The sequence below is a fragment of the Gobius niger genome, assembly GCF_951799975.1.
Source record: "Gobius niger genome assembly, chromosome: 21".
In the NCBI taxonomy this organism is placed as follows: Eukaryota; Metazoa; Chordata; class Actinopteri; order Gobiiformes; family Gobiidae; genus Gobius; species Gobius niger.
In genome coordinates, this window is record NC_136872.1 from 24048449 (window position 1) to 24062083 (window position 13635).

Here is a 13635-nt window from a genome sequence, read left to right on the forward strand (position 1 = left end):
TAAGGCGAGACGCTGCAGGTGAACATAGATCGTCTATTATTTACTCTGACTTTAAACTAAGAAGCGTCTCGCCTTAAAACCTCATGTTCAAACTCGCTCACAGAGGCCGGTTCTGGTTAAAGGGAAGTTTTACTGTGGACGAAGCCAGAGAGAGACTAAGCTTGTTTTTAGGTTGTTTCCAACAGTTTCCACTAGGGGGTGCTGACTGGAGACCCTTTGAGGCTCTTCAGGGCGGCGTGGATCCGGAAGTGCAGCCTGGACTCCATGGAATAGTCCTTGTAATTGGTCCTGAAAGTAGAACCTGCTGTGAGTGATTTGATACAGATGTAAAAAGGTACAAAGTTGAGTAAGGCTGAAGTAAAGCGTGGACTGACTTGGCGTTCTCGATGTAAGTGGCGGCTTTGGCGAAGTCGCCCTGTTGCTTGTACAGCAGCCCCAGCTCGTACAGAGTGAAGGGGATCAGGTAATGGTCGTACCGGATCCGACGCTCACTGAAAAACATCACAGGGTTTCAATCAGGCAGGTGCAAAATGTGATTCATGAAAAAATATAGCTTTTTTCAACTTCAAATTTACCCCCGTTTATATTTCCCCATTATTTTTTCCCCACATTTTACTTTTTCTGCATTTTTCCTTAAATTTACCAGATTGTTTTCCTATTTTCCCCATACTTTTCATTTTACAATTTTTTCTGTATTTTCCCTATTTTTTCAGCCTATTCTTTTTTATTCTTTTTAATATCACAAACTTGATATTGGAAATTTACATATATTTATTTTTTCCCCTAAATGTGTTTTTCAAATTTGCCCCCTTTTTATTTTACTTTTTTTCCCCAGCATTTTTCCTATATTTCCTCCCATATTGCCCCTGTTTATAATTTCCCCCATTTTTACTTCAGTGTTTTCCCATTTTCCCTCCATTTAATTTTTCACTTTTTTCCCATCTCTGCCCCGATTTTTTTTTCCTTTTTTCATAAATTTACCCCTGATTTTTCAGGGGTTTTTCATTTTTTTGATGCATTTTCACCCAAATTTTCCTAATTCTTTTTTCAATGTTTCCCCATATTTATTTTCTCAAAAAAAAAAAAAAAAAAATCTATCATTTTTTAATTTTACACTTTTTTTTTGTATTTTTCCCTCCACATTATTTCCAACAATTATTATAAATATTATTGTTATTTTTATTTTTTAACATTCATCATTTCATCTCAAGCATTACAGATAAACTTGATATTATAAATTTGCATTGCTTCTATGCAAAATCAACTTTTTCAAGCTTTACATCATGTTATTCTGTCATTCCCTCATTAAAAACATGCCTGAAGTGTTGCCTTGGCACATTCACGTATTTTTGAGTAATCTGTAAAAACTCTGATGGCGGCCATTTTAGGGATAGGTTTGCCTGAGTCCTCCTAGGAACGCCCCCACCTCCTGGAGACGCCTCCGAGCCGAGTAACCAACCACTGCTCCTCAGCAGAACCCCCTCCCCACTGATGCCACAGACAGCGTGTGGAGGGGGTGTGTCTGAAAGGCTCAGAGGTTCTTAAAGAGACAGAGGCCTATTTCAAGACATTCACTACAGCCATTTTGAGAGAGACATTTTATACAAAGTTATTCTGATTTACTGCATTTTCAGACCAACAGAAGGTTTGCTCATCATTATAGTGTGAAATAGACAGGTGCTATGTGACAAAAAAAAGCAGAATACCCCCTCTTTAAAGGAAATTTCCATATTATCTTGTATAGCAGTGTTTCTCAACTGGGTATTTTTTTCTCCCAGGTTTTCCTCATTTTCTCTACATTTAAAAAAAAAAAAATCCCCATTTTTTCTTCCATGTTTCACCATTTCCCTCCCCTTTTTATTTTATTTTTTCCAAATGTACTTTTAGATAGATTTTTTGTCTTTTACTTTTCCCTTTTTAATATTTTTTAACCACAATTTCCCAATACCCCCACCCCTCTTTATTCTAATCTTTCCCACAAATATTCCCCCATTTCCTCCACACTTCTCGTCATATTGTAAACTTGCATATTTGGCCGCCTGTGTGGGCGTTTACCTGGAGAGCACCTGAGTGAAGCAGAGCTCGGCCTGCAGCAGACGGCCCAGATGTTTCAGACACAGCCCCTTCAGCATCTGCACCAGGCAGCTGTCGTCTCCGTGGAACTCGGACGGCTCTGAAAGAGGACTCTCTGTTTAAACGGGGGGGCGGGGTTCAAACACAGGCTTTAACCCCCCGCGGGGTCCGGGACTCACCGGCGTCGTCCCGCAGCTTCTCCTCCTCCTTCTCGATGGTGACGAGCAGCGCCTCCGTGCAGTCCGCCCTCTTCCCCACGATGGTGAAGCCGTTCCACACGTACATCATCTCCTGCAGACATTCAGGAACACGGTCTGAATGGTGAACGCTCGGTTTGGTTTTGGCTCTGAGTGTGTTTTACCAGCGCGGGGACGACCAGCGGCACAGGAGAGGCGCTCTTGTATCGTCTGGACTTCCTCACAGCGAACTTCTCCGTCGGGATGGACTTTCCCGCCAGACGCTGCTTCAGACCCTCCACCTGCCTGCGGAACAGCACGTGTTTATTTAGACCTCCATCTCTGAAGCAAACACTCGAGCAACCCATGAAGTTAGGGCTGTGCAATTAATCGAAATTCGATTACGATTTCGATTACAACAGTAAACAATTACAAAATTAGCATAATCGAAAAAAATCGATTATAATTGTTTTTTTTAATTTTTTTTAATTTTTTTTTTAATTTTTTTTTTTAATTCCACTTTTTTTTATTTTATTTTGGATTTTTGTAATTTTTTTGCTGGATTTTTGTCTTTTTTTGCTGGATTTTTGTCCTTTTTTTGCTGGATTTTTCTCTTTTTTTGCTGGATTTTTGTCACTTTTTTGCTGGATTTTTGTCATTTTTTTGCTGGATTTTTGTCACTTTTTTGATGGAATTTTGTCATTTTTTTGATGGATTTTTGTCACTTTTTTGATGGATTTTTGTCACTTTTTTGATGGATTTTTGTCCTTTTTTTGATGGATTTTTGTCACTTTTTTGCTGGATTTTTGTCAATTTTTTGCTGGATTTTTGTCTTTTTTTGCTGGATTTTTGTCTTTTTTTGCTGGATTTTTGTCTTTTTCTGCTGGATTTTTGTCTTTTTTTTGCTGGATTTTTGTCTTTTTTTGCTGGATTTTTGTCACTTTTTTGCTGGATTTTTGTCATTTTTTTGCTGGATTTTTGTCACTTTTTTGATGGAATTTTGTCATTTTTTTGATGGATTTTTGTCACTTTTTTGATGGAATTTTGTCATTTTTTTGATGGATTTTTGTCACTTTTTTGATGGAATTTTGTCCTTTTTTTATGGATTTTTGTCCTTTTTTTTAATGGATTTTTGTCCTTTTTTGATGGATTTTTGTCCTTTTTTTGATGGATTTTTGTCCTTTTTTTTGATGGATTTTTGTCACTTTTTTGATGGATTTTTGTCACTTTTTTGATGGATTTTTTTTAAAGGCAACAAATAATCGTTTGAATAATCGTGATTTCAATTATGACAAAAATAATCGTGATAATTATTTTTTCAATAATCGAGCAGCCCTACATGAAGTTTGGTGTATTGTGTCTCAGGGCTCTGCAGGCCATCATTTTCAAGCAATGAGGGAAAGAAAAAGGGTCTCTCTGCTGATGAAAAGTGTGGAATAGTTGAATGCCTCGGACTAGGAATGAAAACCTTCGATATTTCACGAAAGATTAAGCGTAATCATCGTACTGATTCAGATAAAGGCACAATGTGGACGGTTTCTGCCAAACAAATACATCAGATTAACCTCTTAACCCCCGCCTGAACCGAGAGGATCTTTTTCCTCACATCATCACATTGTTTTCCATCATTTTTTTGTTGGGTATTCAAATCATTTTTGTACCTTTTTTGTAATTTTTTGTCACATTTTTCAAATTTTTTGGTAATTTTTCGTCACATTTTTATCAAATTTTTGTAATTTTTTGTCAATTTTTTAGTCATTTTTTTGTCACATTTTGGTCATTGTTTTGTCATTTTTTGTCAAATTTTTATCAAATTTTTTGTCTTTTTTTTTGTCACATTTTGGTAATTTTTTCATCATTTTTTAATCAATTTTTCGTCATTTTTTGTCATATTTTTTGTCATTTTTTTGTCACATTTTTGTAATTTTTTTGTCAATTTTTTATCAAATTTATGTCATTTTTTTGTCACATTTTGGTAATTTTTTCGTCATTTTTTAATCCATTTTTTGTCACATTTTTGTAATTCTTTTGTCACATTTTGTCACATTTTTGTGTCCATTTTTTTTCAATTTCTTGTCAATTTCTTGTGACATTTTTGCCACTTTTCCATAAATTTTTCGAAACTGGAGAAAATGTGCTCGGTTCAGGCGGGAGTTAAGCGGTTAAGAGAACAGCTGCTACAAAGCTGGAGTCTCCCGAACATCAAGGTGTGGGACCCTCCAGAGGCTGCAGTTTCCGGCCTCCCCTAAACTGTTCATTGAAGCTGAAGCAGAAACGGCTGCCGTGGCTCAGGAACACATGAAGACTCATTTTCAAACAGTCCCAACAAGGCTGTGACGTCAGCAAGGAGGGGGCGGAGTCATGTTTTGGGCCAGAATCATGGGGAGAGAGCTGGTCGGCCCCTTTAGGATCCCTGAAGGTGCGAAAATGACCTCTTTCTGACTGTCCACTGTCTTCTATGGTACAAAAAGAAGAGCCGTGCTTTCCCGAACAAGATCAAGGGCCAAACATTGACCAGGATAAGTTCTTCCACATTTGTAAAAGGCTTCATTATTATCACATTGTTTCTGTCCAAACCTGAAGAGCTCGACGATGTTCTCCCCCGTCTTCTGCGCCTCCTCCTGCGTCATCATGCTGAGGATCGCCGCCTTCTGGTAAACGTAGATGGCCTTCAGAGAGAGACAGAGGAGTTACGGCGGTCGTGTTTGTCTGAAGCGTGAGTGTCTGAAGCGTGAGTGACCTCTGACCTTGGACCAGCGGCTCTCCTCACACAGCAGCCGGGCGTAGTGATAGGCCTGGACCCACTCCTGCCTGAACGAGTGCGTCCACATCAGCTCCCAGTAACAGAGGTGATGGATCTGCCGCCACTCGGTCTGACTCTGCACGCACTCCTCGAACCGCGACACGGCCTGGACACGGACCACAGGGACCACAGGGACATGTATGAACATGTGTATGAACACGTCTATACATAATAATACTTCCTCAACATTTTTTTTACAGTTTTTCCCATGTTTCTTTTTTTCCCTTCACTTTATTCCTCATTAGAAATTTATTTTTCACCTTTTTTCCATTTCTACCATTTTAAAAATACACTTTTTTCCCCTTTTTCTTTTTCCCCCTAATTTTTAATATTTTTTCTCTAGTTTCTCCCATTTTTTCTCTATTTTTCCACATTTCCCCCCCCATTTTCTTCTCTATTTTCTCCAATTTTTTCTCCACATTTTTTCCTCTATTTTCCCCAATTTTCCCTATTTCCCCCATTTCCCTCTATATTTTCCCATTTTTCTCTATTTTCTCCCATTTTCTTCTCTATTTTCTCCCATTTTTTCCTCTATTTTTTCCACATTCCCCCCCATTTTTTCCCTCTATTTTCCCCCATTTTCTTCTCTAATTTCCCCCATTTTCTTCCCTATTTCCCCCATTTTCTTCTCTATTATCCCCCATTTTCTTCTGGATTTTTCCCCATTTTCTTCTCTATTTTCCCCCATTTTCTTCTCTATTTTCTCCCATTTATTTCTCTATTTTCTCCCATTTTCTTTAAATGAATGAATGAATGAGTGAATGGCTTCCTACCTTTTCAAAATGTCCCCTCAAGTTGGAGATTCGAGCCGAGTAGAAGAGGATAATGGCGCCCTGGAATTAAAATCACATTTAAAGTTGATGTATATACAGCATGTATTTAGTTTTAAGCGTCTTTACTTTGGGATATTTGTGTCTGTACGGCTCCAGTAGCGCCTCGGCCTCCTCCAGGTTTCCCTCACCGGTGCCTGAAAACCAAACCAAGCTTTAACATGGAGATCACGTGACCATGGATGATGAGAGTGAGGAACTGCACCGAGGATGAGGGACACGTAGGTGTTGTAGAAGAGCAGGGTCAGGGCGCTGAGGATGGAGCGCAGGCTGTGGCTCGAGGCGCCTTCTCTGAGCTGAGACAAACCGAAACTCTGCACCAAAAACACAACCAGAAGCCGATTACAGAAACATGGAGACGACGGGAGGAGCCGGGACGAGGGCCGGGCATCGGGACGGTCACTTTAAATAACGTTTAGTCTTCTGGGACCAGAAAACAGAACCATAATGTGTGGAAGATCTGCACATTTACAGTAACGGGTTCATCTACAACGTCAGTGTGGGGAAAAGACATGGTGCAAAAATAGGAGAAAAATCGGGGAAAAATAGAGAAAAAAATGGGGGGGAAATAAAGAAAACCATAGGGGAAATAGGGAAAAAATGGGGGGAAAAAAAGAGTATATAATGGGGGAAAATAAAGAAAACAATGGGGGAAAATAGGGAAAAAATGGGGAAAAAAGAGGATAAAATGGGGGAAAATAAAGAAAACAATGGGGGAAAATAGGGAAAAAATGGGGGAAAAAGAGGATAAAATGGGGGAAAATAAAGAAAACAATGGGGGAAAATAGGGAAAAAATGGGGGAAAAAGAGGATAAAATGGGGGAAAATAAAGAAAACAATGGGGGAAAATATGGAAAAAATAGGGGAAAATATAGAAAAAATTGGGGGGAAAATAAAGAAAACAGTAGGGGAAAATAGGGAAACATTTGAGGGAAAATAGAGGAAAAAAATGGGGAAAAAAGAGGAGAAAATGGGAGAAAATAAAGAAAACAATGGGGGAAAATATAGAAAAATTGGTGAGAAAATTGAGAAAAAATTGGGGAAAATATGGAAAAATAGAGGAAAAAAGGGAGGGAAAAATAGGCAAAAAATGTGGAATAAATTGGAGGAAAATAAGGAAAATATTAGTGATCAAAAATGAGCAAAAATTAGGGGGAAAAATTAGGGAGACTAGAATAAATTTGGACAAAAATAAGAAAAGAATCTGGAAGAATGGGGCAAACATTGGGAAAATTTAAGTCGCTTCCTTTAATGCTGCCCGGGCCCAACAGCATCAAAACTCTGATCTAAAGATATTATTTCGATGCTGTTAGTACCGAAACCCTTTCTCTGATGCAGCACTGGCATCGTTTAACAGTGCCCAGCCTCAGCCAGGACTAAATGAGAACTTAGACCCGGACTTTCCGAGCTCACTGACCCTGTTCCCAGAGAAGCCGATGAACTCGAGCAGCCGCAGGATCCTCTGAGGCAGAAGAGACAACATCTGGAACCAGGAAGTCAGAGTCAGTCATTGTATGAAGAAAACATCCACGTAAGTAAAGAGCCAGAACATAAAGTCCAGCACTGACCAGGTTAAAGGAGCCCACGCCCAGTTTGACCCCGCCCTCGAACTGCCTGAAGGCGTCTGATTGGCTGTCCGCGCCCCGACTGGCGCTCAGCACGTTCTGACAATCTCTGGAAAACACCAAACGTTACTAAAGCTTCCCCGGGCAAAGACGACGGCTCAGAGGAGACGCTCACTTGTAGATCTGGTGAGCCGTGCGGATCTTCATGCCGCCTTTGATGAAGCTGATCATGTTCTCGTCCTTTGAAAACAGCGACACATCGGAGGTTATTCATTGAGGATCTCAGAGACATAATGTTTCTGTATTTTGGATGATGAAATGGTGTTTAAAGAGGTTTGTGGTTTTAGCGTTAAAGTCTCAAAGTGGAGCAAGAGAAAGATCAGGTGAAAACGGCCCCAAAACAAACTGAATTATGGATGAAGCTGAAACTGAAGACAATGTTTCCACCACACGCTGCACAGACGGCGAATCCACGGCCGAACCGGGACTAAACCAGGGACTAAACCAGGACTAAACCAGGGTAAGAACCGGGGCTAAATCGTGTGGTGAAGACGAGACTGACCTGGACGAAGGTGAGCGTGGCTTTCTGCAGAAGGCACTCGGCGTAACACAGCTCGGCGTGCATCTCCTCTGGGAATCAGAGAAACAAAGAACGTTTAAGTATAAACCCCACGGCCTCCACTGACTCCTGCACAGGGCTGGGCCGATACATTCGATACCAGTACTTTAACGATACTGGGTTTTCCATGCTGATTTTAGTGATACCTATACGGAGATATGTGTGACAAAAATCTGGGAAAAATCGGGGGGAAAAAAGGGGGAAACTGAACAAAAATAGGGGAAAATTGGGGGAAAACTGGACAACAAAAATCTGAAAAAAATCTGGAAAAGATTGGACAAAAATCAGGGAACATTTGGGGCAAAAATAGGGAAAACATAGGGGGGAAATTGGACAAAAATCTGTGAAAAATTGGTCAAAAATCTTGGAAAAATAGGGGGAAAATGAGGGGGGGAAAATGGGGGAAACTGGACAAAAATCAGGAAAAAATTGGACAAAAATCAGGGAACATTTGGGGCAAAAATAGGGCGAAAAATGGGTGAAATTTTGGACAAAAATAGACAAAAATCTGGGAAAAATTGGGGCAAAAATAGGGAAAACATTGGGGGAAATTGGACAAAAATAGGGGAAAAATGGGGGGAAAATTGGACAAAAATCCATGAAAATTTGGACAAAAATCTGGGGAAAATTGGGGAAAAATAGGGAAAAAATTGGGGGGAAAATTGGACAAAAATCTGGGAAAAATAGGGGGGAAATCAGAAAAACATTGGGCATTGTAAAAATAAAAAAAAAGGAAAAAATATGTGGGAAAACATTTTAGAAATAAAAAATGAGCAAAAATGAGGGGAAAAGAAATGGTAAAAGTGGGTAAAAGGGGAAAATGCGGTAAAAAAAATAAATAATTCAGCTGAAACAACCGAGTCACTTCCTTTCATTCGGTCCCTGGACCAAAAGCATCAAAACTTAGATCTAAAGATTTAAAGATCTAACGGTGCCCAGCTCTACTCCTGCACAGACCCCAGCTGTCAATCACACTGAGGGGGCGGGACTTACGCTCCTGCAGGTTGGTCTGTTTACTGAGGAGAGCGCCCACCATCGAGTTCCTCTTCCTGAACCTGCAACCAAACAAACACATTCTTTAACATTCATTTGATGAAAATCCTGCTTGAAAGATTAACTAGACCAGGACTAGACCAGGACTAGACCCAGACTAAAGCCGCCTGACCTCTGGCAGGTGCTGAGCGCCTCTTTGATGACGCCCATGGCCGTCTGGATGTCCCTCTGCTCAAAGGTCATGGTGGCCTGCATCACCAGGATGCTGCTGTAGCCCAGAGCGTGGTACATGCTGTCCCTCCACCTGCAACACATCAGACACACAGACGCCTTCACGAGGGGGCGGGAGCTTCCTCACACACATCATCACCGTGGTTACTGCGGCGAGGCCTGAGCGCTTTAACCATACATGGTTTTAATACAGATACTCGAATTATACTTTTCCCGATACGATACAGAAATATGTGTAGAAGCAGAAAACAGAGCAAGAATGTTTGGAAGATCTGCAAATTAACAATATCAGGTTCATGTCCAATGTTAAGAAATATGTGAAAAATGGGAGAAATTGTCATCATTATTTTTTTTAAATAGGCGAAAGCATTTGAATAAAATGGGGGAAAATAGGAAAAAATTGACAAAAATCTGGGGAAAAAGTGACAAAAATCTGGGGAAAATTGGGGGAAAAATTGACAAAAACCTGGGAAAAATTGGACAAAAATCTGGGAAAAAAGTCACAAAAATCTGGGGAAAATCTGGGGAAAAAGTTACAAAAATCTGGGGAAAATGTTGCAAAAATCTGGGAAAAATTGGACAAAAATCTGGGGAAAATTGGGTAAAATATTGACAAAAATCTGGGGAATATTTGGGCAAAAATGGGGGGGATAACAGGGGGAAAAGTTTGACAATAATCTGGGAAAAAAGTGACAAAAATCTGGGAAAAAAGTGACAAAAATCTGGGAAAAATTGGACAAAAATCTGGGAAAAAAGTGACAAAAATCTGGGGAAAATTGGGGGAAAAATTGACAAAAATCTGGGAAAAATTTGACAAAAATCTGGGAAAAAATTGTCAAAAATCTGGGAAAAAAGTCACAAAAATCTGGGGAAAATCTGGGATAAATTGGACAAAAATCTGGGAAAAATTGGACAAAAATCTGGGAAAAAAGTGACAAAAATTGGGGAAAATTGGGGAAAAGAGCAAAAAAAATTGATCCAAAAGAAGAAAAAATAGGAAGAAATGGGACAAAACATTGGGTAAAAATGAAAAAAATAATAAAAAATGGAAAAGAATACGGGGGGAAAAAATGTAGAAACATTTTAGAAATAAGAAATGAGCTCAAATGAGGGGGGAAAGAAATGGTAAAAATGAGGAAGAGAAAAGGTTGGGAAAAAATGGAAAGAAAAAAGGGAAAAAACAGAACCAAAAATGGAGGAAAAATGGGGAAAAAGGGAAAATATTGCTCAGAAAAAAATAGCAAAACTGAGGGTGAAAAATTGGGAAAATGAGAAAACATTAGGGACAAAAGAAGAAAAAAAAAATGGAGAAACGGGGCAAACATTGGGCAAAATGATAATAAAAATAAAAAAGGGGAAAACAGTGAAACTCAGCGCTTGTAACAACTCGTATGGACTTGTGTGGTAAACAGAAGTTCTCGCCCCTTCACTGTGATCAAACGTAATAACACAGAGTCTGGGCTCCTCACCAGGGCTTGAGCAGGTCCAGCGCCTCCGAGAACTTGTTGTTGAGGACGAGGTTCAGGGCGCACTGGGTCTCCTGGATGGCCGTGTGGAGGTCCATCTGACACGTGCTGGAACAGAAACAGTTTACATTTCAGGCCGTGACTCACCGTGTCCAGCTCCAAACCGTTCAGCTGTACTCACGCCGGGATCCGGTCGAAGGCATCCTCAAAGCAGTCCTGCAGAAACAGAATCAGGGAGTGAATGATCTGTCTATTCTCCGTTTTTATGTCACTGAATCAACTTTACAATGCGTTCCAAATTTTTAAACTCATGGATATTGTGTCTCGGGGCTCTTTGAATCCCTGACATTAATCTAATTTTTTTCTCTATTTTCTCCCATTTTTTCTCTATTTTCTCCAATTTTCTTCTCTATTTTCCCCCATTTTCTTCTCTCTTTTTTCCCCTATTTTCCCCCATTTTCTTGTCTATTTTCTCCCATTTTCTTGTCTATTTACTCCCATTTTCTTCTCTATTTTTCCCCATTTTCTTCTCTCTTTTCCCCCCTATTTTCCCCCATTTTTTTACTCTCTTTTTCCCCCCATTTTCTTCTCTATTTTTCCCCCTATTTTCCCCCATTTTTTCTCTTTTTTCTCCCATTTTCTTCTCTATTTTCTCCCATTTTTTCCCCATTTTTTCCTCTATTTTCTCCCATTTTTTCCTCTATTTTTCCCCCATTTTTTCCTCTATTTTTTCCCAATTTTTTCCTCTATTTCCCACAATTTTTTCTCTATTTTCCGCAATTTTTTCCCTCTATTTTCTTCTCTATTTTTCCTCTATTTTCCCCCATTTTCTTCTACCCATTTTTTCCTTCTATTTTCTCCCATTTTCTTCTCTATTTCCCCCATTTTCTTCTCTATTTTCTCGCATTTCTGTCTATTGTCCGTTTTTATGTCACTGAATCAACTTAACAATGCGTTCCGAATTATTAAACTCATGGATGGTTTTGTATCTCAGGGCTCTTTGAATCACTGACATTAATCTCAGAGGCCTGGGATGATTAGTTTTCAGGTTAAGCCCAGTTAAGGGAAAAACTTCTGAAAAAGGATGTTCCACTTTATTAAGCAGATCATCATTTTCAAGCAATAAGGGAAAGAAAAAGGATCTCTCTGCTGATGAAAAGCGTGAAATAGTTGAATGCCTTGGTCTAGGTATGAAAACCTTCGATATTTCATGAAAGATTAAGCATAATCATCGTACTGATAAGAGATTTGTGGATGATTCAGACACACACAGGTTTGTGCAGATAAAGGCAAAATGAGGACGGTTTCAGCCAGACAAATACATCAGATTAAGAGAACAGCAGCTACAAAGCTGAAGTCTCCCGAACATCAAGGTGTAGGACCCTCCAGAGGCTGCAGTTTCCGGCCTCCCCTAAACTGTTCATTGAAGCTGAAGCAGAAACGGCTGCTCAGAAATACATGAGACTCATTTTCAAACAGTCTTGTTCACTGATGAGGCCGTGTGACCCTGGATGGTCAAATCAATGGAGTAGTGGATAGTTGGTGAATGACCACAATGTCCCAACAAGGCTGTGACGTCAGTAAGGAGGGGGCGGAGTCATGTTTTGGACCAAAATCATGAGGAGAGAGCTGGTCGGCCCCTTTAGGATCCCTGAAGGTGTGAAAATGACCTCTTTCTGACTGACCACTGAGCTTTACAAAATCCTCTTCATCATGACAACGCACCACATTAAGCTGCAAAGAAAACCTCTGCATCACTGGCTGCTATGGGCATAAAAGGAGAGAAACTCATGATGTGGACCCCCTCCTCCCCTGACCTCAGCCCTATTGAGAACCTTTAGAGCCTCAAGCAAAACATCTATGAGGGTGGGAGGCAGTTTTCATCCAAAAAGCAGCTCTGGGAGGCTATTCTGACATCCTGCAAAGAAATCCAAACAGAAACTGTCCAAAAACTTACAATTTAATGGATTTAAGAATTTTCAAGCTGCTCAAAGAAGGTCCTATGTTGAAATATAATTGAAATTAGTCTCGCCAACCAGACCCCGCTTCTTTACAGAAGAGGGTCTGGCAACGCTCCATTGCGCGCTTTCAAAGGAAGTGACGCAGCGATATGGAGCCTACCGACCAATCAGAGCAGCTCCCTGAACGGGCGTCACGTTGTTGCGCCTTTGTTTTGTAGTTTTTCAACACAAGCAACGACTTCACGTTATGCTCCGGTATGCTTGTATTCTTAAGTTTTTCTGACATTAAGGTCAGCACACACTACACGACTTTTCCAGTCGTAAACGATTTTATATAGAATGGGGGGTCCACACTACACGACTGGATTCAGTGCGATTTTCGAACGTCTGGGGTTCACACTTAGCGACTGAGAATCGTAAGAGCGAACACACTACACGATTCTGACAAACAGCTGATGTTTTATAACACTGTCTGTCCTCTCTACGGCTTCGAAAACTGACCCCAAATCCGCAAAGATAGGTCTGTGTTTGTGAGCGTGGGATAACGTGTGCGGGTACCGATTGGTCAACGGTGTCAACAATGTCACAACACCGCAGCGCTAGGCTAACGCTACTACGTAGCCTTCAACTTGGCCTGTCAAATGGAGATAAAAGTTGGCGAGAGGAAGAAGACGTATTTCAGTGGATTTAATAAGAAAAGGAGACGGGCGTCAATCTCAGGATGGAGGAGATAACGGAGGAGACGGAGGAGAAAGCGGGGAGGTGAAGCTAAACAGTTCGTCTCCAAACACAGTAAGAGCCGCTAAACTCTGTTCGTGGTTGAAATGTAGCTGGAAAGGGTGGCTGTCGTGAACTTTTGGTGATATAAAGTTGTGCTGTTTCGTGTGTGGGGCTGTGGCCATGAAATGAGTTGTTTGT

At 40.4% G+C, this 13635-nt stretch overlaps 1 protein-coding gene across 1 annotated transcript in view; it reads right to left on the bottom strand.

The window, feature by feature from the left end:
* Nucleotides 1-176: 176 nt before the first annotated feature.
* The window catches only part of ttc39b (tetratricopeptide repeat domain 39B), a 34222-nt gene continuing 20763 nt past the window's right edge, over nucleotides 177-13635 (bottom strand). The window contains exons 2-19 of the mRNA XM_079580199.1: nucleotides 10938-10972; nucleotides 10760-10864; nucleotides 9232-9363; nucleotides 9060-9121; nucleotides 8010-8077; nucleotides 7623-7687; nucleotides 7451-7556; nucleotides 7300-7365; nucleotides 6088-6196; nucleotides 5952-6019; nucleotides 5826-5885; nucleotides 4997-5158; nucleotides 4827-4918; nucleotides 2435-2555; nucleotides 2253-2364; nucleotides 2056-2173; nucleotides 375-491; nucleotides 177-288 (exon numbers count right to left, since the gene is read on the bottom strand). Of these exons, the coding sequence (XP_079436325.1) occupies nucleotides 192-288; nucleotides 375-491; nucleotides 2056-2173; nucleotides 2253-2364; nucleotides 2435-2555; nucleotides 4827-4918; nucleotides 4997-5158; nucleotides 5826-5885; nucleotides 5952-6019; nucleotides 6088-6196; nucleotides 7300-7365; nucleotides 7451-7556; nucleotides 7623-7687; nucleotides 8010-8077; nucleotides 9060-9121; nucleotides 9232-9363; nucleotides 10760-10864; nucleotides 10938-10972 (1695 nt within the window). The 3' untranslated portion in view covers nucleotides 177-191. The remainder of the gene's footprint in view (nucleotides 289-374; nucleotides 492-2055; nucleotides 2174-2252; nucleotides 2365-2434; nucleotides 2556-4826; nucleotides 4919-4996; nucleotides 5159-5825; nucleotides 5886-5951; nucleotides 6020-6087; nucleotides 6197-7299; nucleotides 7366-7450; nucleotides 7557-7622; nucleotides 7688-8009; nucleotides 8078-9059; nucleotides 9122-9231; nucleotides 9364-10759; nucleotides 10865-10937; nucleotides 10973-13635) is intronic.